The following is a 24,190-nucleotide window of genomic DNA, read 5'->3' on the forward strand; positions in this document are numbered from 1 at the left end:
ATAGCAGACTGTACTGGACTGGAACGCCAATCTCTTACAGTGGCCACTAACGATCCAATCTTTTTTATCCAATCTTACCATTTCTATGTAATATAAGGGACTGCCTATAATATTCTATTCAATATATTCACTCAGTTTACTCTTCTACTACATAGAAGAGCAGTGGTAAGATTGGATGAAAAAGATTGGATCATTAGTGGCCACCATTAAACAAATGACCTCATATAACTTATAACCACTGGCTTTACGGTAAAACGTCCAATTTTGAATATTGAGTGCACATACAGAAGTGACATCAACCTTTGTTGGGTGATGGATTCTGCATATGCGCGTTCTGATATTTATCTAATGATACCCATTCATACAGTAGGAAAAACAATCGTTAAATCAGATCCAGCCAGATGGATCAGCATTTGCCACCAATGTCTGTCCATGGTTGTTAGTTTGAATAATTATGATTGTTTGTAACATTTTTGCCCACGGTTATCTAACGATCATTATTTTTGAAGCCGTTTCAAACTACTATAGTCTAAAGCAGTGGTCCTCAAACTAAGGCCCCGCGGGCCGAATGTGGCCCTCTGAGGCTTTTTTACCAGCACTCCACACACACAAAATGTATTACTTATAGATGCAGTCAGCTGCATCTTTAAATATTGGTTATCCGCATATAGAATACCCAGATATCCACATGGAAGCCTGAAAGCAGTAATTCGCTGGTTTCCAGTCAAATTCCACATCAGGTGACACTGCTGTCCAATTGGACTGCAGGTTGTCACTTGGGTATGTTTCACTGGCTGGCCCACAAAGACTTCTACATCATTTTATGTATACTCCGGCCCCCAGCAGTCTGAAGTATGTTGACCCGACCCTCAGCCCAAAAAGTTTGGGGACCCCTGGTCTAAAGTGTGTACGCAACTTTTTTTGGTTAGGCCTAGAATATGTTGCATTTTTCATATTCTTTACGATATGGATTAGAAAAAAGTAAAAGCATATAATTTTCCCCATGTGAGAAAACGCGGAAAAGCCGCCGCGTGTGCTCAGAACAAGGCGGCTGATTCCACATCCAACGCGGCGGTTTGCACGCGTAGGCCTACATCTGTCAGTATGGCTAAACGCGGAGAAACCGCTGCATGCCCTGATAGCGGTGCGGCTGGTTCCGCGTCCAGCGCGGCGGGTGGTACACAACACAAGTCTGGTGTGGCTGGGACTGATAGTCCACACAGGTTCAGAAGGACGCGCACGCTGAGAGGCAGAACTTTTATGACAACCAGAAGGGAGTCAGCTGACCAAGCCGGTCAGCTGACGAATCTACCAGTTCCCAATGGTCCAGCACTTAGGGGAGGCGCTGGAGAGCGCTGTACTATATATACCGGGTGCTGGTCATTCACTGGTTGTCTGCCGTTGCGATCACTACGTGGAAACACTCAGACCTTTTGTCAGAATCTGTGTTATCATCCTGTTATACTTCAGACTAGTTCCAGGGTGTTGATGATCACGGACCTCACATCCAAGATTAGGGACTTGTGTTATCATTCTGTTATACTTCAGACTAGTTCCAGGGTGTTGATGATCACGTACCTCACACCCAAGATTAGGGACTTGTGTTACCATTCTGTTATACTTCAGACTAGTTCCAGGGTGTTGATGATCATGGACCTCACACCCAAGACTAGGGACTTGTGTTATCATTCTCTTATACTTCAGACTAGTTCCAGGGTGTTGATGATCACGGACCTCACACCCAAGACTAGGCATTGTTTATTATCTGTTATGACTTTCTGCTTTCCTGACCACTCTTCTGTTCACTGATTCGGTACTTCGCATATCTGATACTGTGTTGCCAAACCCTGCTTGCCTTAGGATTACCGAATCAGACTCCTGTCTTTGTACTTTGTATGTCCGTCTGTTGCCGACCTGGCTTGTCCGACCTTGAGAACTATCTCCCCAGTTTAGAGATAGTTCACAGATCAGTCAGTGACATCCTCCTATTGGTGTCACTCACACTCTGGTCCTTCCTTCTCCCAGCCTGACTCCTCCCTACGGGAGATTCTCAGGCTGCTGAAAGGTACTCGTTCTCTAGTGCAGTATTCCTTACTGCCTTTGTACCTGTCCTCCAGATATTGTCCTCAAAGTATTACTGTTGCACCAAACACTCATATCTCTCAGGTGTCCAGAGGTTAGTAATATATCTGATTATCGGTGATACTGCAGATCATCAATAATCAGGTATATATCTGCATTTGTGGTGATACTGCAGATCACCAATAATCAGACCCTCTCTGTGTTACACCGATCGTTACACCCCAGCATCAGAACCTTTTACTGGTAGCCATGAGGGCATTTTGCCCAATGTCTGCGCAGAATACCTGAATGTATCTGAGTACAATCTGCAGTAGTAATTCTCATTCTGATGTAGGTAAGGAGTTTCGATGTAGGTAACAAACTAACAAAATACTGACAAGTGCTCTATTGCCCTGAGCATCATATAGATGCAAAAGCAGAAATCGGTACATAAATATTTGATTCTCTCTACTATAGACCTTTTTTGGCAACGCCAATACAACTGGAGTAAAAGAACATCGACTCCACTATCCTATTAAAGCTCGCTATGTTCGCTTCGTTCCTGTGGCCTGGAACCCAAAAGGAAAGATTGGATTGAGGGTGGCTCTCTATGGCTGTGAATACAGTAAGTTTATTGTGGAAATTACCATTGAAATGAAAACTAAAATTTGCAGGGGCTAATCGATAATTTTCTGTTACGTTGGCAGCTGTTTTTTTTTACTTAGCTTACACATGTAATTTTAAATTGGTTTCTAAATTCTGATTCTTCACTGCATGATGATAACCACCAATACTTACAGTAGTTATGTCTAGATGGCAAAATGGGGTTGAGCACATATCTTAATATGTTAAATTGATTGATTATTATTTAATATTACGCGCTCCACATGGTGGCCAATGTAACATTTATGTGTGCAGTTGGTGAAGGTGTCAGTTAGTAAATGTTTCCTTTCTGACTTTTGCCCAGAATAATTCCCGTTTTTGCCCTCAGACCATGACGTCCTGTTCTTCGATGGAGATGACCTGATTTCTTATCAGTTCAGAAGGAAAACCAATCAAACTTTGGAAGATGACATTTCTTTTAATTTTAAGACACTGGAGAAGGACGGAGTGTTGATGCATGCAGAAGGGACTCAAGGAGATTACATAACGCTGGAGTTACAGAAGGCACAGCTGGTCTTCAGGATGAGTCTTGGTATGAGTTGTTACACTAGATAGGTTATAAAGTGATTAATGAAAGACAAGATCATAGGGCAATGATGATTACAAATGAGAAAAAGAACAAAACTTTTAAACATACTAATTGTATGACTTATTTTTCAGTTTTATTGGTGTACTAAGATCCAAGGTATGTACTTAGAGAATAGGCAGCACCCAACCAGCTTATGGTCATTGTCCCTCCCTCAGTCAGGGTTGAAATTGTTGGCACCCCAGAAATTTTTCCAGAAAATCAAGTATTTCTCACAGAAAAGTATTGAAGTAACACGTTTTGTTATACAAATTTATTCTCTTTGTGTGTATTGGAACAAAACAACAAAAAAGGTAGGAATAAAAGGCAAATTGGATATAATGTCACACAAAACTCCAAAACAATGGCCTGGACAAAATTACTGGCACAATTAACTTAATATTTGGTTCCACACCCTTTGGAAAAAAATATAACTGAAATCAGTCGCTTCCTATAACCATCAATAAGCTTCTTACACCTCTTCCTTTGCAAACTGCTCCAGGTTTCTCTTATTGGAAGGGCGCCTTTTCACAACAGCAATTTTAAGATCTCTCCACAGGTGTTCAATGGGATTTAGATCTGGACTCATTGCTGGCCACTTCAGAACTCTCCAGTGCTTTGTTGCCATCCATTTCAGGGTGCTTTTTGACATATGTTTGGGGTCATTGTACTGCTAGAAGACTCACGGTGTCAGACGCAAACAAAGCTTTCTGACACTGGGCTCTACAGTGCGACCCAAAATCCTTTGGTAATCCTCAGATTTCATGATGACTGCACACATTCAAGGCACCCAGTGCCAGAGGCAGAAAAACAACCCCAAAACATCATTGAACCTCCACCTTATTTAACTGTTGGTACTGTGTTCTTTTCTTAGTAGGCCTCATTCCGTTTTCAGTAAACAGAAGAATGATGTGCTTTATAAAAAAAATCTATCCTTGGTCTCATCTGTCCACAGAACGTTTTCCCAGAAGGATTTTGGCTTACTCAAGTACATTTTGTAGTCTTGCTTTTTTACGTCTCTGTGTTAGCAGTGGGGTCCTCCTGGGTCTCCTGCCATAGCTTTTCATTTCATTTAAATGTCAACGGATATCTTGCACTGACACTGAAGCGCCCTGAGCCTGCAGGACAGCTTGGATTTCTTTAGAACTTATTGGGGGCTGCTCATCCACCATCCGGACTATCCTGCATTGCAACCTTTCATCACTTTTTCTCTTCTGTCCACGCCCAGGGAGAATAGCTACAGTGCAGTGGATTGCAAACTTCTTGATAATGTTGCACACTGTGGACAAAGTCAAATCTAGATTTCTGGATATGGACTTGTAGCCTTGAGATTCTTAATATTTTTCCACAATTTTTGGTTCTCAAATCGTCAGACAGTTTTCTTATCCTCTTTCTGTTGTCCATGCTTAGTGTGACACACACAGACAGACAATGTAAAGACTAAAGGCCCATACACACGTCGGATTTCCGCGAACGACGGGTCATTTGAACGTCCCGTCGTTCCGTCGTCCGCCCGCTAAATCGGGCGTGTGTACAGGCTGTCGTTCGCTTGATAAGGGTGAGCTCAAACTCGAGCTTATCAAGCGAACGACAGCCTGTACACACGCCCGATTTAGCGGGCGAACGACGGAACGACGGGACGTTCAAACGACCCGTCGTTCGCGGAAATCCGACGTGTGTATGGGCCTTTAGTGAACTTTTTATCTGCTTTCAGGTGTGATTTTTAAATTGTCCACACCTGTTACTTGCCCCAGGTGAGTTTAAAGGAGCATCACATGCTTGAAACAATCTTATTTATCCACAATTTTGAAAGGGTGCTAATAATTTTGTCCAGCCCGTTTTTGGAGTTTTGTGTGACATTATGTCCAATTTGCATTTTTTCCTCCCTTTTTTGCTTTATTCCAATACACACAAAGGGAATAAACATGTGTATAGCAAAACGTGTTACTGCAAACCTTTTCTATGACCTATACTTGATTGACTTTACTTGACCCAAAATAAGCGTTGAGATTAGCTGCAGTAACTTTTTGATCACTCTGAAGCCTCTTTTCCATGAGTATACGACAGGCGGTGAATTCACTGCATGTAAGATGCTCCAGCCCACCGGCAGGACGCTTGCTAGTGCTCGGTACGAGTGGTAGACAGGTGCCCCCCCATGCAGTTGCATTTAAGCACAGCTCAGACACGACATGAGACGGTTTTATGCCACATGGCAATGCCACAGCATATCAGCACTTGACACGCATGGCGTTACAACCACTGCCATTCATTTAAATTGCACCCAAATGGCAGTTGTGGGCAGCAGACGTCCCGTGGAAAAGAGACGAATGAGCAATTCAGACGTCCGTGGAAAAGAGGCCTGACAGCATGCTTCTCTCAGGTGTGTGATTCAGTGAGACACTGCTGGAGCCAGAAAAGATCAGCAGGAAAGAGAGACAATTAACATTGTTCCAAAGAAAATAAACATGGCAGCCTCCATATCCATCTCACTACAGGGTCACTTAAGCAATAACACCTCACAGTCTTGAGCTAGTAATGCAGATGGGAGTTGGGATAGGATGTGAGTTTTGATAATGTGCTATACACATTGTTTCAGCCTTCTCATTTAGCACTTGTCACTTTACTCACCTCCTCAGTGTATTCTACATTAACCTTTTAGGTGAGGAGGGGTGGATTTGTTGCATTTACTCTTATATATTACCATTGTACATAGTTGATGCATTTATATGGATCCTGGCACTGCGTTGTTTTTAATATTGATTTTATTTTCTTGCAATTTTGTGATTACCAATAAAGCTCTTTGATTATTTTTGACATTATATTGTGGTGCGGTTCTTATTGGGGGATTTTTCTTTCAGTATTTGAATATAGTTTTGATAATGTAACTGAAAGTTGAATCCTCATTCTTTTAAATATTATGAAAAAGCTTAATTTATGAATTGTTATGTGGAAAGTTAAATGATGATCTCTGTTAATGTACAGAATTTTAGTTAATGCATTCTTGTGCAAGAAAATATTATCATGGGTCCTAATCCTTTGTTTCTTCTCACAGGAAACAGCCCCATCCACCCTGTAGACAGTCACACCATCACCACACTGGGCAGTTTGCTAGATGACCAGTCTTGGCATTCGGTACACATTCGGCGCAGAGGTCGTGACCTAAATATAACTCTCGATGGAGAAACGCAAAGGGTCAGGTGCAAGGGGGACTTTGACCAGTTAGACCTGGACAATGAGGTATTATCAACAATCATCCCATTATATGGCTTGATATGGACATGATTACATGTGGCAGGTGTGTGTATGCGTGTGTGTAGGGCGATGCAGGCTCAGACATGGATATAATGACATGCACAGGTTTAAAGTGGCAGGTGTGTGTATGCAGGGACGGCTCTTCCATAGAGGCAAATGGGGCAATTGCCCCAGAGCCTGTGGGGGTCCCGCAAGGTGCCCCTCCTCCCCTCTGGTGACCCATGAGAGCGGGGATGCTGTGTGTTTAGTCTCTATAGGAAAAAGAGATGCTTTTTAGGGACTTATAATGAACAACTAATGATATTGTGTGACAGGGAGGATTGGATCGGGCATGGCTCATGGATCCTCGGAGTGATTTGATTGGAAGGGGGGGGGGGGGGGGTGACAGGGGTCCTCGGGGTGATTTGATTGGAAGGGGGTTGATAGGGGTCCTCGGGGTTATTTGATTGGAAGGAGGGGTGGCAGGGGTCCTCAGGGAGATTTGATTGCAAGGGGGTTGATAGGGGCCCTCGGGGTTATTTGATTGGAAGGAGGGGTGACAGGGGTCCTCGGGGTTATTTGATTGGAAGGAGGAGTGACAGGGGTCCTCAGGGTGATTTGATTGGAAGGTGGGTGACAGGGGTCCTCAGTGTGATTTGATTGGAAGGGGGGTGACGGGGTCCTTGGGGTTATTTGATTGGAAAGGGGGTGACAGGGGTCCTTGTGGTTATTTGATTGGAAGGGGGGTGACAGGGGTCCTCGGGGAGATTTGATTGGAATGGGGGGTGACAGGGGTCTTCAGGGTTGTTTGATTGGAAAGGGGGTGACAGGGGTCCTCATGGTGATTTGATTGGAAGGGGGGTGACAGGGGTACTCGGGGAGATTTGATTGGAAGGGGGGTGACGGGGGTCCTCGGAGAGATTTGATTGGAAGGGGGGGGGGTGACAGGGGTCTTCAAGGTGATTTGATTGGAAAGGGGGTGACAGGGGTCCTCATGGTGATTTGATTGGAAGGGGGTGACAGGGGTCCTCAGGAAGATTTGATTGAAAGGGGAGGTGACAGGGGTCATCAAGGTGATTTAATTGGAAAGGGGGTGACAGGGGTCCTTGTGGTGATTTGATTGGAAGGGGGGGGGGGTGACAGGGGTCCTCAAGATGATTTGATTGGAAGGGGGTGGCAGGGGTCCTCGGGGAGATTTGATTGGAAGGGGGTGGGGGTGACAGGGGTCCTCAGGGTGATTTGATTAGAAGTGGGGGTGACAGGGGTCCTCGGGGTGATTGGCAACTAACCTTAACCCCTCCAACTAACCTTAACCCCCCCCAACTAAATTTATCCCCAACATCTTGTCTAAACTGGCACCTGAATCACGGCTACAAATTGTGGCGACAAATAGCGGTTACACATAGAAAATAACAGCTACAAATTGTAGCCGCAATTATAGCGGGCGCAAGTTTAATACTGTGTGCGCCAAGGTTTCTGTACAGCCGTAACGGTAAAACAAATTGAGGAGCTGGCCGCGCCCTTTTAAAGTTACGTTGTTTTCAAATTATCCTTTTGAGATGGATGAGCTAGTACGTAGTTGCAGAGCAGTGTATAGTGTACCACCTACACAAAATCGTAACTGTTCTGCTTTTGTTTTGTTGATTGTGGTTGTGTTTAGATTTTCTTCGCTGGTATTGTGTATCAGGAGAAGAGCATCACCCATAAGCAGAACTTCCGTGGCTGCCTAGAAAATATTATTTACAATAATGTTCACATTGCTGACCTTGCCAGGAGAAATAAGTCATCCATCCGCTATGTGGTGAGTTGTGAATTTGGTTTGTGTTGAAAGAATTTCCAGATGACAGACCAAAAACTGTTTTTGCAGTCTACCATACGTCTCACCTGTGGTGCTAAGGGTGGAAGGAATAGTAGGCCGCACACTGATTATAAGCTATACATCATTTTATTTGTGTATTTAAATAAAAATGAACCAAAGAAACGTGAAGGTTGGGCTACCTTCGCTTTCCAAATCAAAGGAGGGTTCCACACACACTCTGAATCATCCTTCCCAGCATATCAAGGCATAGGCCAACACGTTTTTTGTACATTTTTTGTCTGCCTATGCCTTGACAAAATGGACCCTGATGGCCCTGAAACGATCGTCGGCTGGCACGGTCAGATGTCATAACATGTGTACTGGAACAATAATGGATTTGCACTGTTCCTGATCCAGACTTTGTGCAAACTCCTCCTTTGATTATCTGGATTACACGGCTACTGGGATCCTGCACCAGCATTCACTGCCAGTAGGTGTGCGATTCTTCTCGATTGGATACACTCACACTGCTCACAGTCTTTTGGGATTCAAAATCTATTGGCCCTCATACTACATGGAGGTGGTTAATTGGTGAGTGATTGGCCGATCAAAATTGAAAGTGTGTACCAGGCTTAAAGGGACTCCGAGCAGTGCAGAAACTATGGAAAGATGCATATCATTTTAAAGCTCTCTTTCTCCTCTTTCCAATGATATACAAACCACCCTACGCCTATTACACAGGGCGACTTTTTCTCAAAGTCAGCAGCTCCATTCAGCAGAAAAAGTCGCCCTGTGTAATACAATGTAACTATGGCAAGATGGATATCATTTTAAAGCTCTCTTTCTCCTCTTTCCGGTGACACCTAAATCGTCGCCCTACGCCTTTTAGTTTTCTCTATTTTCGCGATCGAAGTCGCGTTGCAGCAATTTCGATCGCGAAAATAGCGAAAACTAAAAGGCGTAGGGTGGTGGTTTATATATCATTGGAAAGAGGAGAAAAAGAACTTTAAAATGATATGCATCTTTCCATAGTTTCTGCACAGCTCGGAGTCCCTTTAAAGAGAGACCGTAACCAAGAATTAAACTTCATCCCAATCAGTAGCTGATACCCCACTTCCCATGAGAAATGTTTTCCTTTTCACAAACAGATCACCAGGGGGCAATGATTGGCTAATATTGTGGTTAAACTACTCCCACAGGACCATGGGAGCCTTGTTGCATTGTGGGAAATAACAACTGTTTACAGCTGTTTCCAACTGCCCCCAAAAAAACAAGCAGAATCTCCTTCTAGTGGCATCACCTGCCAGCAGTACAAATGTCACCATGTGATAAATGTCAGAATGTAAATCAGGGAGAGGAACGATTTTACAATGGGCAAACACACACACTTTTTTTTATTACATTATTTTCACTGGAGTTCCTCTTTAAGTGTAAACGTTGCATAGTCGACTGTTCTTCCCTGGTAACTGTACTGCTGGACAAATAAATCACATGCATAAAGCTTCATCTCTCTGTGATATTTTAGGTATTTGTTAATAAAAAATGAGTTAAGTGCTTTGTCTGTCACTGTTTGGTTTTACACTGTGTACAAAGTGTTAGGTCTGAATTCTCTCCACAGAAAATAACATTTATTTTAGAGTCAGTGCATTAGCCATGTAAGTGGAACACAGAACTTGATAATTAGATTGCAAATGCCTGAAGCAGTTTATTACTCCAGAAGCAGCTCTGCTAATGAAATGCACACTGACCCCAGTCAGTAGTCACACACTATTCATCATGTCTACTGTTCACTCAGAAGTGGGAGGGAACCTGTATTATTTTTGCATGAAACACAGTAAACAAAGAGTTGTAGCTTGTTATATTTATCAGACAGCATTTTGATGGTAAAATATAATATAGCTGCTGATAGAACACACTTCTCTAAGGATGGTTTTACCCCTTTTTTTGTGTTGCGATTGGGTGTGATGCTCCTGCCATATCCTACCGCAATGTAAAAAAATGACAAACATATGACCCTGCAGTGGACTGCGCCGATAGGGTCATCTGCGTAGCGCCGCCCCCGCTAGGCAGGAAGTACATCACTGGGACGCCCTAGGATACTTGTGGGTCCACGCATGCATGCTGGCAGCGTCAGACTGGGAGCTGGAAAAACTGAGGAAATCTGCCTGTTGGCCAAGCAGCAGTAACCCTGTGTTATCACTGCCAATAGAAACCTGCAGCAAGTCTTCACTGTGAGCAGCAACACCTGATTACTGCTGCTTGGCCAGCAAGTAGATTTCCTCAGCTTTCCCACGTCTCAGTCCGACACTGCATGCTGGCATGCATTGCGCTTTGTCGTTTCCATTACTTGCGTCACCCTAGTCTATGATACATACACTCCATGATATAGACATATGACTATGGTAGGGATTAGATTGTGAGCCCCTCTGAGGGACAGTTAAAGTGACTCTGAGTAGATCATGTGGGTATTAGGGATGATCAAAGATATGCAAATTCTTCCGAGTTGATGCAAATGTATGCAAATTTGTATGCAAATATATGCAGCTTGCAAATGGACCAATCAATTTTCAAACTGCATACATTTGCATACACAATTGCATATTTTCAAAAGAATTTGCATCTTATTGATCATCCCTAGTAGGTATGCATTTAAGCATAACCACGAATACATGGTAAAACCCCTCACATACCAGCTGTGATGTAAAGCTTTCTGTCCCCCGGTCCGGCTGGTGTAAATTACATTGGGGGCGGCGACTCTCAGCAAAGTCACGCTGTGACCCTGGAAGCTCCTCTGCGCACTGAGCACAATGACGTGCTGCTCGTGCAGGGATAGGCTGAGAGGAGGATGACAGAAGCCGGACCGCATGGCTCAACTTCCGCTTCTGGGGTCACATCGCGACTTTGCTGAGTGTCGCCGGCCCCAATGTAATTTACACCAGCCGGACCGGGGGACAGAAAGCTTTACTTCTCGGGCGATAAGTGAGGGGTTATTACCATGTATTTGTGGGTATGCTTAAATGTATACCCACGCAGTCGGCTCAGACAATATACTTTGTAAAGCGCTGCAGAAGATATCGGCCCTTTATAAATATTAGATAATAATGATACTGTCTTGTGTCAATCCACAGGGTAGGGTGCGCTTCTCCTGTATTGAAATGCCTTATGTTCCTGTCACATTTTCTGGTATTAACAACTACCTAATGGTGCCTGGGGTTCCTGCCAACATAAAGATGATGGTGAGCTTTAAATTTCGAACCTGGGACACAATTGGCCTTCTGCTCTTTACCAACTTTGCCGGCTCCCTGGGATCACTAGAGATGGCTCTGAGTGAGGGTCAGATCAACATCACCATCTTCCAACCCCCCAAGAAGAAGCTGGTGTTTGCGGCTGGTGAGTAGTGCAAAGTCACGAGCTAATGGGCAATGAATGAACTGAATGGATAAGCAAAGACCTCACCACAACTGCAAGTTACTGTTTGCATCCTACCAAAGAGCTGAAAAGTTGTGTTTTCATAATTACGACATGAAACTTGCAATTATGACTGAAAATTGTAATTTCTAATTCTAAAAAAAATTGTAATTATTCAAAATTTCATAAGTCATAATTTCTCATTACCGGTAAATCATAATTTTGTGTTTCATTTTGTGTTACTCAAACTTTCGTAATAACCGGTACTTGTAAAACATGAAATTACAGATCAGACCTAGGTCCTGAATGTCTCCTGTCTTTGAATCTTGTTGCATTAGGTAATAAAGGTTGTTTCTAACTGCCAAGCTACCAGTATCCCCCTCTTTGCCTGTGTATATCTATAAAAAACAACCTTCCTATCACATTGTTAGAGGGTGTGGTTATAGATAATGGCAGTTGGTGCTGTCTGGTTTTTTTTCATGTCTGCCAGTAGTAAAGATGAATGCGTGCAGGCTGATTGTGGATCAGACAATATTTAAAAAAATTACATGGCGAATATCAATCATTTCTTCAGCTCTCTTATATTTTCTTCTCACTTTGCAATGTATTGCTTTATTTTTTCCCCTTTTCACTAACATTCCTGTTTAAAGGCATATTACAAACAAGAATGATGAATTTGTAACCTGTTTTGGTAAGAGTCTGTTTCTGGTCAGATGTGTGAATAGAATGCCTGAATCATTACACAATAAAGTAAGTCTTAGCACTTCTCTTTCTAAAGTCCTCCATAACATGCCTTCTCCTATCACAGGATACCGTCTAAACGATGGCTTCTGGCACTCTGTTTCTCTAGTGGCCAGAGAGAACTCTGCTGTGGTGATTATAGATGAGGATGAAGGAGCACAATTCAAAATAAACTACCTGTTCCAGCTTCGTACAGGGGATACCTATTACTTTGGAGGTAGGAAGGCTACGTTAACAACTGCAATCTATGTCCTCAGCAGCCTGCATAAGGTCAACCATGTTTTCCATTCATGTTAGACTGGCATCTGTAGCTGTCATGTGGCTTGCCGCTGTTGGTGTGGAGTAAAATCTAGTGCTCTGGAATTTTACCCTAAATTATTTTTCAGAGTAGCGATCCCATTTGATGCGGACATATTTGATGCAGCCATGAAAGAGACAGGCCCAAACTCCAGAGAGAGATCAGGTCGCTGAGAAGATCATCAGGTCACTCCTGCCTTCCCTGGACTCCTCCAAACATCTAGAATGAGGTCCAGGGCCAACAGGTTAATGCACGAGCCCTCCCACTGTGGCAATCGCTTCTTCCACCACCTTCCCTCAGGCCGCCACTATAGGTCCATCCCCACCAAAACTACCAGGCATATAAACACATTCTTCCCCCAAGCAGTCCTTCTCCTGAACTACTCAAGCCCCCTCCCCAATGATATCCCCTAGTCTCCTACAGCTCCTCTGATGTCCTAGTAGTGTATGTACAGTACGTATGTCCATATGTTTGGTTTTCACCTGTTGCACTATACCATATGTGGTGTGCCATGTCTGTTATTGCTCTATGTTTAATTGCCATGTGTACCACAAATAACTCCGGTTGTGGCACCTGATTCTGATTTCTTGTGTAATGATGGGCCTGTGCACACAAGTTTTCAAACCGCTAACAGTCAAAGCTTAACCCTCTGGGCGATACAATAAGATCGCCCAGGAGGGGGCGCAGCACTTTTTTTTTTAATTTTTTAGTTTTTAAATCATGTAGCGAGCCCTGGGCTCGCTACATGATAGCCGCTGCCCAGCGGCATCCCTCCACCCACTCCGATCGCCTTCGGCGATCAGAGTAAGCAGGAAATCCCGTTCAGAATGGGATTTCCTGCTGGGCTTCCCCGGTCGCCATGGCGACCGGGCTGGATGACGTCACCGACGTCATGGACGTCGTGACGTCAGAGGGAGTCCCAATCCACCCCTCAGCGCTGCCTGGCACTGATTGGCCAGGCTGTGCAAGGGGTCGGGTGGGGGGCTGCATGGCACGGCGGCGAGCGGCGGATCGGCGGCGATCGGAAGTTACAAATGTTTCTTCATATAAAACATGAAAAGATGAAAAAAGCCTCTGTGTTGCTATTTCCTAGTAATTGCTGGAAATATATGTGGCATTTAAAATTTTAGTTAACTTGGATAATTGTCCTTTAAGGACCAATGGGAAAAACTTAGAGTAAACTTAGCTGAGTTTGAAAAGAGGTCAACTGCTACTCCATTTCAATGGACAGAAGCGGTTATTCAGACGCCGGTAGCAACAGTTGTGCAATCACCGCTGCAGATCTCTCATCTCGCCCCAGACACAGTATGTAGCATCTCAGAGTCTTTTTTCATTCTTTTTCCTTCTTTTTTTTAAGTTTTGTATACAGCGGAACAATGCTTGGACCTCTAAGACTTTTATTTATTTCTTTATTAACACTGGGACAGGAAGCCAGGAGTAATATCTCCATAGACACCACGGGATGTGGGTAGAAATCTCCGCGGAAAGGTATTACATTTGACTGCTGTCACCAAAACAGATGCTCCAATTTGGCCGCACATTCTGTTCCATTTAACAACAATGTTAAATTAACCCTCCTTACTGGGGTTCATTAACTGGTGCACAGAAAATAAAAACATAAGTGGAATAGCTTCCCCATGGCAAAAAGTGTCAAGGTTCATACACATGTATTATTTGTATTGTTCCCTTGTGGGGAACGAGAGCTGTACAGACCCGTTGGTATACCAGAGCAATGCCTGCTGTTGCTATGGGAACGGGTGGAGGGATGATGACAGCACAGAGCACAATGGGGCATCTTCTGACAGGTGGGGTAAGGACAGGGACAATGCCCTCAGGAGTCATTGTTGTTTAAAGATCTGGAGTGTCGGATCTTTAAGCAAGCTTTGGAGACACCTGTGCACGGAAACACGATGGTGAAAGTTAGGAAGAAAAGTGATCACAGCTTGATTGTGTTCATGTTTCTAAGTGGAAAAGGGCCCTAAATTCATTTAACAGCCTGACTGGATGCTCTGGGTAAAGGTCTCACTTTTGCTTCATTTTTCTCTGCATCTGTCCTGATAAATAACTGCACTTTCTCTATACCAGCTGTCTGCGAGTCATAAAATGAGGAAAGAGAAACCTCCCCAATAAGGACACTGATAGCAATAAAACCTGACAAAGGATTTAACCCTTTCCCTGTGCTATACAAAACCCAAACACACATTTACGCTTTGAGATGACTTGATTAAAGGCAGACTCTGTTTCACCAAATGCGTATTGCTAAAGTGATAAATTATTCACTCAAGTTGCGATGAGAACTATGAGAAATCACACGCCGTTCCTGTAGGGTTGTGAAATGACTTTCTATGTAATAAGTATCACGCTAGTTTTTAGCATATCTGAAGTCTATTTTTCATCATATTGTGAACCATGCTGAAGCTGCAAAACCAAGCCAATGATTCGTACTTACAGCAGACTCACATTGAAGAGTTGGCTGCCCCATATAACCAATGTTTTCCTCACACAGGATGTCCGAAACCAGCGGCGACATCTGGGTGCTATTCCAACCAGACGGCTTTCCACGGATGCATGCAGCTGATCACTGTGGACGGGCAGCCGGTAGACTTCCATCGCATGCAGCTGGGATGGTTGGGGAGGTTCTCGGAGGTCATGTTTAATGTCTGCGCTATTGCTGACAGGTGACTTGACATGAATGTTTGAAGCTGTTCTATACATAAGTATATACCTCCTTCTCTGTCATAGCTTCCTGTGAGCCGCTGAACACTTAAATAGAAAAGGGAAAGTGAGATAAGACACAGAACATTTATATTGTGCTTTTCTCCTGTCGGACTCAAAGCGCCAGAGCTGCAGCCACTTAAAGTGCGCTCAATGGGCAACCAGGCTCATTAGTGAGCCTTGCCCAAAGACCCGTTACTGTTTTTACATACTGTACGTTATCCAGCTAATCCTGTGAGGTCCATCCCACCCGGATGCCACTATAGCTGCAATTAATATTGCCGTGCCCATTTTACCAAAGCGCCGCCGATGCCAACAATGACCAGCTTCTTTCCCTGTGAGCCAGATGAGATATGTCATATTCCACAGTGCGGACAATGTAACACTGGAGAGATGCTGTTAGAAGAGGTCAGAGGGTATCATCAGTGCACTTCCTTCTTCAGCCAGGGGTAGAGAGCGTCAATGAGATACAAATAATCAGGGTTGGTTCTAGCTACAATGGGGCCCCGGGACAAAAGTTACCTGGGGGCCCCCTAAAACCTCCCCCCTGTAGAACATTCACCCCACAGGGCCCCTAATCCGGCTGCCGCTAGATCCTCCCCAACTTATTGTGCTCCCCAGGATCCCTGCAAAGTTTTTGGCAGCATAGCAACTCACCTGTCCCGCTGGGGGCGCTGCACCATTAGTCCATGCTCTCTAGTCCTCATCCACACAGGAGGCCTCTCCTCCATGATTTTGCGCATGTTATTACCAGGTCATGGAAGAGAGGTGTCCCTGCGAGGATGAAGACGGGAGCGTACGGACTAATGGAGCAACCGCCTGCCGGGACAGGTGAGTTGATATGCTACCAAAAATGATTAATAAATTGCATAAGGCCCTAGGGCCCATATGCAATTAACTTTTTCTCTTGAGTTTTCCAGTGTCACCATAACACTTTCTGGAAAGTTGGAAACAAAATTGTCACCCCACTATTAGTTTCATCTGTTTTCTGTATTTTCTCTTTGCTTTAGATGCAGGCCAAATCCTTGTGAACATGGTGGTCGCTGCTACCAGTCTTGGGATGACTTCTTTTGCTACTGTGACATGACTGGCTACAAGGGGGAAACCTGCCATAAATGTGAGTGTCCTCCAGCAGTAAGACTCTAGTGAGCTGTACATGCACAACATCTCATGACCTCCATCATTCACTGGACACAGTGCCAAATAATCACATAATATTCTTTAATGAAACAGGAAGGATGGTGTGGTACTGGCTGCATATCGCAACTAGGACAATCAGCCATATTCCATATATTGATTATTAGGAGCATTGTATCCGAAATAGATATGGGGGGGGGGGGGTCAGGGCCGGTTCTAGTAACAATGGGGCCCCAGGGCAAAATTAGCCTGGGGGCCCCCAACTGACACCCCCTGAAAAAGCATTAGCATTAGGGGCCCTTTATTGCAGCCAGATTTCCCTCCTGGGCCCCTGAGATGGCTGTGTACTCTCCCCCCAATCCCCCCCAAGTTAACTGTGCTCCCAGGGACCCTTGCAGATTCCTCCTTGGCAGTGTAGTGTCTTACCTCCCTACCAGCACAGGTGAGTCTCTGCCAAAGACTCAGCAGAGACTCAGCAACAGTTAAGATGGGGGAGACACCTTGGGGGCCCCTACAGGGTCTGGGGCCATGGGGCAATTTCCCCCTTTGCCTGTATGGTAGCGCCGGCCCTGATGGGGGTGGTTTTTCCTTTGTTCCAAGTGAATTTGTTATGACTGGACAGTCTACTGACATTAACTCATATAAGCCAATTTTTTTGGGACAAAAGTGTCCTAAAAGTGTGTGTGTGTGGTGGTCAGCTTATGTGCGAGTCATATTTGAAGGTGTGCGGGGATAGTTATTTCTCCTTATTCCTGGAAGCATCTATCGTGCAGCCAGGGGCAATTTTTGGCATAGGCATTACAGGCCACTGCCTGGAGTGCCATTGGTCCTAGGGGACACCATGCCCCTGATAAAACTCCGCCCCTGAACTAAGCCCTGTCTCCAAACTAAGCCATGGCCCCAAATGAAGCCGCACCACCACAGGGGCTTGTACCTCCTTCTGTCCCCTTGTGCCTCCTTCTGTCTCTTTGTGCTGTATTTTTTTCAGGTGCAAAAGTTGGGGGGTCGACCTATACATGAGGGGGCTTATGTATGAGTATATATGTTATATAAGAGTATATTTGTTCAACTATCTGAGCTTTCAATGAATTCAGATATTTCTGAAGATTCCATGTTAGAGGGGCCAATACCCCTTTAACTGAATACATAATCTAAATACTACACTCTAGATTATACTTGTAGGTATAAAGGACAGTGCAGGAAGGGAAACCCTCATGAGTAAGTAGTCACTCTTAGGATGAGTTCACTAGTTTTGTTGGTCGCAAACACCTGTGTGGTATTTGTCGCTGCCCCGCCTTCTGGATACCAAGCATTTCCCTCTCTGCTGATAACTTTGTATTAACTGAATGTATTGTCATTATTACTTATTCATCATCTGAAACAATAAACTTGGTGTGTTGAGTATATAAATACACAATGTTAGCCCCCACTCCAAACACGTTTGGCCCAAAATATGGGGCAAAAGCTGCAACCTGCCAAAAGCCAAACACCCGCCTCGTGTGCCACTGTAGACCCCTATCCAGAGCGTCTTTTGGGGCCTTCCGCTGGTTGCAAAGTGAGCATTAGAGCTTGCTGCAGCTTGTATAGCTACCTGCCCATACTCCAGATCCAGTCCCTTGTCTCCCTAGCAGCTTCTGAACTGGCCACTAGAGTTCCAGGATCATTGTCATTTGACCGCAGTGAGCCTAGAGCTCTAGTGGCCGGTTCAGAAGTTGCCTGGTAGACACGTGGATACAAGCTAGAGTGGGGACAGGTAGATGTGCATCTACCCTTGTCTCCCTAGCAGCTTCTGAACTGGCCACTAGAGTTCCAGTTCCAGGATCATTGTCATTTGACCGCAGTGAGCCTAGAGCTCTAGTGGTCGGTTCAGAAGTTGCCTGGTAGACACGTGGATACAAGCTAGAGTGGGGACAGGTAGATGTGCATTCTGGCGCACACCTCACCCACGGTATATCACCCGCCTAAATTTGGGTTTCAAAAAGATGGCTTTTCTGCAGTGATATACAGTACATGTGTTTATGCTTAAAGGACTCCCGAGGTGAGGGGAAAAAAACTATTTTTACTTACCTAGGGCTTCTTCCAGCCTCTACAAGTCACAGGTGTCCCTTGCCGCACCTCCAGTCCTCTCCAGGGTCAGATTGGTCAGCGTCTTCTGCGCATGTGCGGGCTTGCACGCACCCGCATCACCAGGCGCCATGACACAGGCGTGGCCATGCGCAGCAGACGCCTATCCCTGGGGGGCAGCGAACTTCAGAGGCTGCCAGCGAGAGATGGAGGAAGACCGGAGCTGGGGCGAAGGGACAAATCAGTTAATTAGTTCCAAACAAAAAACAGATCGTTGACGATTTTATACAATTTTATGCATTGTTTGATATTCTATGACTATGATGCAGTGTGAAATCCACACACTTCACTTTCCCTTATGCTGCACCACCTCCTCCTCCTCTTTCTTCCTATTCTGATCTTCTTCCAATTTTTGTCATTAGCTCTTTACAAGGAAAACTGTGATGCCTACAGAATAAGCGGCAAATACTCTGGCAATTACACCGTGGACCCAGATGGCAGTGGGCCTTTAAAACCGTTCAGTGTCTACTGTGACATTTCTGGTACTGTAATCATGACTATTTATAACAGCAAAGGAATGTGGGAATGATTATACTTCAGAATGAAAAGACGCAATAATCTAGTAGTGACATACAGTATAGTAGAATGTAGTAAATGATTTAGGATATCTTCTTTTACATTCATTACCCTGGTTTCAGCATCAGCAACACTTCCTGTATTCATACATTACTGTGTATTGGTATGCAACCCGCCCTCCCAGTGATGTCACAGCCTAGGCTGTTTAACTATACGGGATTCTCCTCCCAGTGTATCCTAGGACACCAGGTATTATTTCTACTGACTTCGGAACACAGCGTAAACAAACATTTTGCAGAGCTGCATCTGAAAGCAGTAAAGATGTCACCAGCAGTGATACATTTCAGAATGTAAATCAGGGTGATGAAAGATTTTACAATGGGCCAACACTATCTAAATAATTGAAAAGTAATAATGTAAAAAATAAGCAGTGTTATTAATTATAATATTTTCAATAGTGGGGGAAAGATGTAATTCAGCTATTGCTGGAGGCTGAATGACAGTGTTTTTGCAGTAATTTGTGCTCCGTCTCTTGACAATTACTCACTGAGCGCGGCTATTGCCGTAATTCCTATCACGGCCTACAGTGGCGCCCGTTTTTCCCAAATCTCCTGCGCTGTTTTTACAGTACTCGAGCTAGCCTCCCTACATGCTTTCATGTTATTTTGGCAGTTGGACAGAGCAACTGCTGTTAAGTAAGTGCTTTTAAAAATCCCCCATGAGGAGATGGACTAATCCAAAACCTGTCAGATCTGTCAGATTTGTATGCCTACTCTAAGTGGCAGCAACATAGGAAACAGGTAAGCTGTAGTGCATTTTATTCTGGAGCAAATGCACATTTTATGTACGGTAGATGCATTCTCATGCAATTTTAAATTCAAATTTTTTTTGCCATAGTGGTCCCGTGGCTAAAACCTCATACCTCCCAACATTTAGGAAAGGGAAACCAGGACATTAAGGCCACACGGAAACAGTAAATTCGGGCGCCTGAGGCTAGTGGACAAATCGGGCGCCGCCATTCACTCCTATAATAAATATCGTTTAATGGGCGCCCGATAGGAAAAAAGGGCGCCGGTGAAAAATAACGTTTTAAAAGCGGCGCCCGGAGACTTAATGTTTTATTACTGCTTCTCATGATTACACATTATTTAATTATTTATATATTTTTAAATATTATTTTTAAACGAAAAACAGTACAATATTTTTTTCAAACATTATTTTTAAACGAAAAACAGTACTTGTTTTTTTTAACATTATTTTTAAACGAAAAAAACAACAGGGGGGTCTTAGGTTTAGGCACCAACAGGGGGGGTCTTAGGTTTAGGCACCAACAGGGGGGGTCTTAGGTTTAGGCACCAACAGGGGGTCTTAGGTTTAGGCACCAAAAGGGGGGTCTTAGGTTTAGGCACCAACAGGGGGGTCTTAGGTTTAGGCACCAACAGGGGGGTCTTAGGTTTAGGCACCAACAGGGGGGTCTTAGGTTTAGGCACCAACAGGGGGGGTCTTAGGTTTAGGCACCAACAGGGGGGTCTAGGGGTTAGGGGTAGGTACAGGGAGGGTTACTTAGTAATTTTTTTTTTTTAACGTTATTATACGTTTCAGTATTTTAATGAAAGATTAACGTTTTTACAATTGCCGATTTAATGCACATTATTTAATGATTTATAACTTTAAAAAACATTAATTTTAAACGAAATCCCGTACAATACATTTTTAAACGTTATCCATGCTTATCGTTAAAAACCCGGCGCCCTTTTTTCCCAGCGCCCCTTTTTAACGTACGCAGGCCACACCCCTAACCACGCCCCCAATACACCCCTAGTCCCACATTCCATAAAGAATGTTTAAATTAAAAAAATAAAATGATCGAGGCACCACCCGGCAATATAAGATGCAGAATGCCGGTAATCACAATGTATATACATTTGTACCTCCCTCCCTTCCTTCCTCCGAATGTGCCCCCGTGTCCCCTGTTTGCAGAGTATAAAGTGCGCAGCGGAGCGGCTTTCATCTTACCGTTCATTCTCGCCGGCATCTGGCTCTATTGATTCCTGCTTCCTGTGACGTCACAGGAAGCAGAATGAAGCTGATGCCGGTCCGGCGAGGATGAACGGTAAGATGAACGCCGCTCCGCACTTTATACTCTGCAAACAGGGGACACGGGGGCACATTCGGAGGGTGGGAGGGAGGGAGGTACGAATGTATATACATTGTGATTACCGGCATTCTGCATCTTATATTGCCGGCTGGCGCCTCGATCTTTTCTCCCCGCTCTCTGCCCTGCTCTGCCAGGAGGGCGGACTAGTCTCTCCTCGCCGTGAGGATGGCTCCCCGCCCGGTGACACCGTGAGGGAGGGGTCATAACAGAACTGCCACAGCGAGACCTTGACAGTTGGCCCTACTGAAACCTGTCTGTTTCAAACGCTGGATGTAGTGAGAAAGAGTTCTGTCTGTGCTTGAGTTGCTGTCTTCGTCAGCATCAAAGAGACTCTGAAGTCTCCCAAAACATCAGGTTTTTACTTTTAAAAAATCTTTAACAGAATTCCCCCACCTAAAATGCTGCATCCCCGTGGCTGATAACTCGAAAGTCTTCTTTCACTGAGAGGGGCAGGGAGAGGCGGCGATCAGCGCTGATTGATGCACTGATCGCCCAAAGCTCTGCCTCCTTAGGGCAGCAAAATCCACGAAAGTCCTGGATTTTTGCCCAGGGAGTTAGGGGTGATTAATTGCGTTTTCAGCCACGGGGATGCTGCATTTTAAGTGGGGCAATTATGTTAAAGAGGTTTTTAAAGTAAAAACCTGATTTTCTGGAGGCTTCAGAGTCTCTTTAAAGGACCACTGGTGCAAAAAATCTTAAACATTTTAATATATGTAAACATATACAGATTAAGAAGTATGCTTCTTCCAGAGTAAAATGAGCCATACATTACTTTTCTCCTATGTTGCTGTCACTTACAATAGGTAGTAGAAATCTGACAGAATCGTCAGGTTTTAGATTAGCCCATCTCCTCATGGGGGATTCTCGGGGGATTTCTTTATTTTCAAAAGCACTTAGTGAATCGCAGTTGCTCCGTCCAACGGCCAAAAAGGTGTGCAGCGAGCAGGGAGGCTGGCCAGCATCTTTGTATAAATCCTTTTCAGGGAGTGTCTTTATAAAGAATAAAGTCTATTCTGAGAATCCCCCATGGAGAGATGGAAGTAATTTATGGCACATATTATTCTGGAGGAAACTTGCTTCTTATTATTATGTGTTTACATATAGTTTACATTTTAGGATTTTTGTGACAGTGGTCCTTTAAGAGGTATACCATTTACTTCTTCTGGCTTGTGATGTGTAATAGGGACACCAATATGAAGGGCTGTTTTTAGTAGTTTTTATTGCTACTCATGTTACATATCGAGATTTTCACTAACTTCTGACTTGCTGACTCCACATGGTGTGAGGGTAAATCTTAACAGGGACACCAACAGTGAAAATAGTCTGACTGAAGTATTCTATGGTCTATAAAGAACTATAATAGCATTGCATTATAGTATAGCTAGATACCTAGAATATGACATTTAACCCTTGCAGTATCACACAGTAAGGGGCTCAGACACACTATAAGCACTCTTTCTGAGCGCTTTTTAGCCATCAGCGCTTTCTGAGAGCTTTTTAAAAAACGCTCCCATTGACTTACATTAAATTACATTACATTAAAATGTAATGTAAAATCACGAATGTGAGTGAGTCAATGGGAGCATTTTTTAAAAAGCTCTCAGAAAGCGCTGATGACTAAAAAGCACTCGGAAAAGCGCTTATAGTGTGCCTGAGTCCTAAATCAAGTTTGGCTTAGTGATGGTCTAGGAGAACTCATGGAGAAGCATGTGATTTGCATGATCAGCTGATAGATTTGCAAAGCTCTGATTTGCTGTGATCACATCCTGCTCAGGGTCGGATTTGTATTCATTAATGCCCAAGGCCACTGCCAGCAGCCGCCCCCTCTAGTATAGGTAGCCTGTTGACCCTTCCCTCTAGTATAGGCAGCCAGATGACTCTACCCCCACCTCCAGTACAGGTACCCAGATAACCCTTCCCCCCTCCTCCAGTTTTGATAGCCTGAAGACCTCCCCCCCTTCCCTCTAGTATAGGTAGACTGATGACCCCTCCCCCCTTCCCTTTAGTATAAGAAGCCAGATGATACCCCCTCTTACGTATAGATAGCCTGATGACCCCCCTCCCTCCACTATAGGTAGCCAGGTGACCCTTCCTGCCCCCCATGCCAGTATAGCCTACTGCCCACCCGCCTTTGATCCTGTGGTGCCCTAGGCCATGGCCTATACGGCCTTGGCTTAAATCCGGCCCTGATCCTGCTTTAGCACATGATCATGACTAGCAAGTCAGAGACTTAAAGATCTATCACCTGACCAAACGGATCACATGCTTCTCCATGAGTTCTCCTAGACATGACCACCACTACTAGGATGTTGGTTACAATCTCAGTAGTTATAACAAGTCATTTTACTATATACATTGGTATAGCATTACAGTTATGGTAAAAATAACTTTTTATTGGTGTCTGTCAACATAGAGGAAAGGGCATGGACCACGGTGCAAAACGACCGATACTATCGCACGAGAGTTGTAGGATCCAGTCCGGACCAGCCGTTCCTAGGACAGGTGCGCTATGAGAATGCATCCTGGGGAGAGGTGTCTGCCTTGGCTAACGGATCAGAATACTGTGAACAGATGATAGAGTTCTCCTGCTACAAATCCAGGCTCCTCAATACACCAAGTAAGAGGGTCATTATGGGTTACAGCTATTGCATGTTCTGCAGCTACTAAAACATATATATGAGATACAGGACTTTCCTTTATCTAGCCAGGTAATGTGACACAGAGGATCTGTATGTATAAAATGTCATATGGCTAATAATAAACCATCACAGGAGT

At 44.3% G+C, this 24,190-nt stretch overlaps 1 protein-coding gene across 3 annotated transcripts in view; it reads left to right on the forward strand.

Moving 5' to 3' along the window:
- The window catches only part of CNTNAP1 (contactin associated protein 1), a 136,649-nt gene that overhangs the window by 72,961 nt on the left and 39,498 nt on the right, over window positions 1–24,190 (forward strand). For all 3 annotated transcript variants that reach the window (XR_011025470.1, XM_068264593.1, XM_068264594.1), the window contains exons 4-13: window positions 2,539–2,686; window positions 3,053–3,256; window positions 6,342–6,526; window positions 8,181–8,321; window positions 11,447–11,708; window positions 12,535–12,684; window positions 15,272–15,443; window positions 16,491–16,597; window positions 19,104–19,223; window positions 23,829–24,032. Coding sequence is in view for 2 of the 3 variants with exons in the window: in XM_068264593.1 (XP_068120694.1) it covers window positions 2,539–2,686; window positions 3,053–3,256; window positions 6,342–6,526; window positions 8,181–8,321; window positions 11,447–11,708; window positions 12,535–12,684; window positions 15,272–15,443; window positions 16,491–16,597; window positions 19,104–19,223; window positions 23,829–24,032 (1,693 nt within the window). In the remaining variant the exon portion in view is untranslated. The remainder of the gene's footprint in view (window positions 1–2,538; window positions 2,687–3,052; window positions 3,257–6,341; window positions 6,527–8,180; window positions 8,322–11,446; window positions 11,709–12,534; window positions 12,685–15,271; window positions 15,444–16,490; window positions 16,598–19,103; window positions 19,224–23,828; window positions 24,033–24,190) is intronic.

Source organism: Hyperolius riggenbachi, chromosome 12 (genome assembly GCF_040937935.1).
Source record: "Hyperolius riggenbachi isolate aHypRig1 chromosome 12, aHypRig1.pri, whole genome shotgun sequence".
NCBI lineage: Eukaryota > Metazoa > Chordata > Amphibia > Anura > Hyperoliidae > Hyperolius > Hyperolius riggenbachi.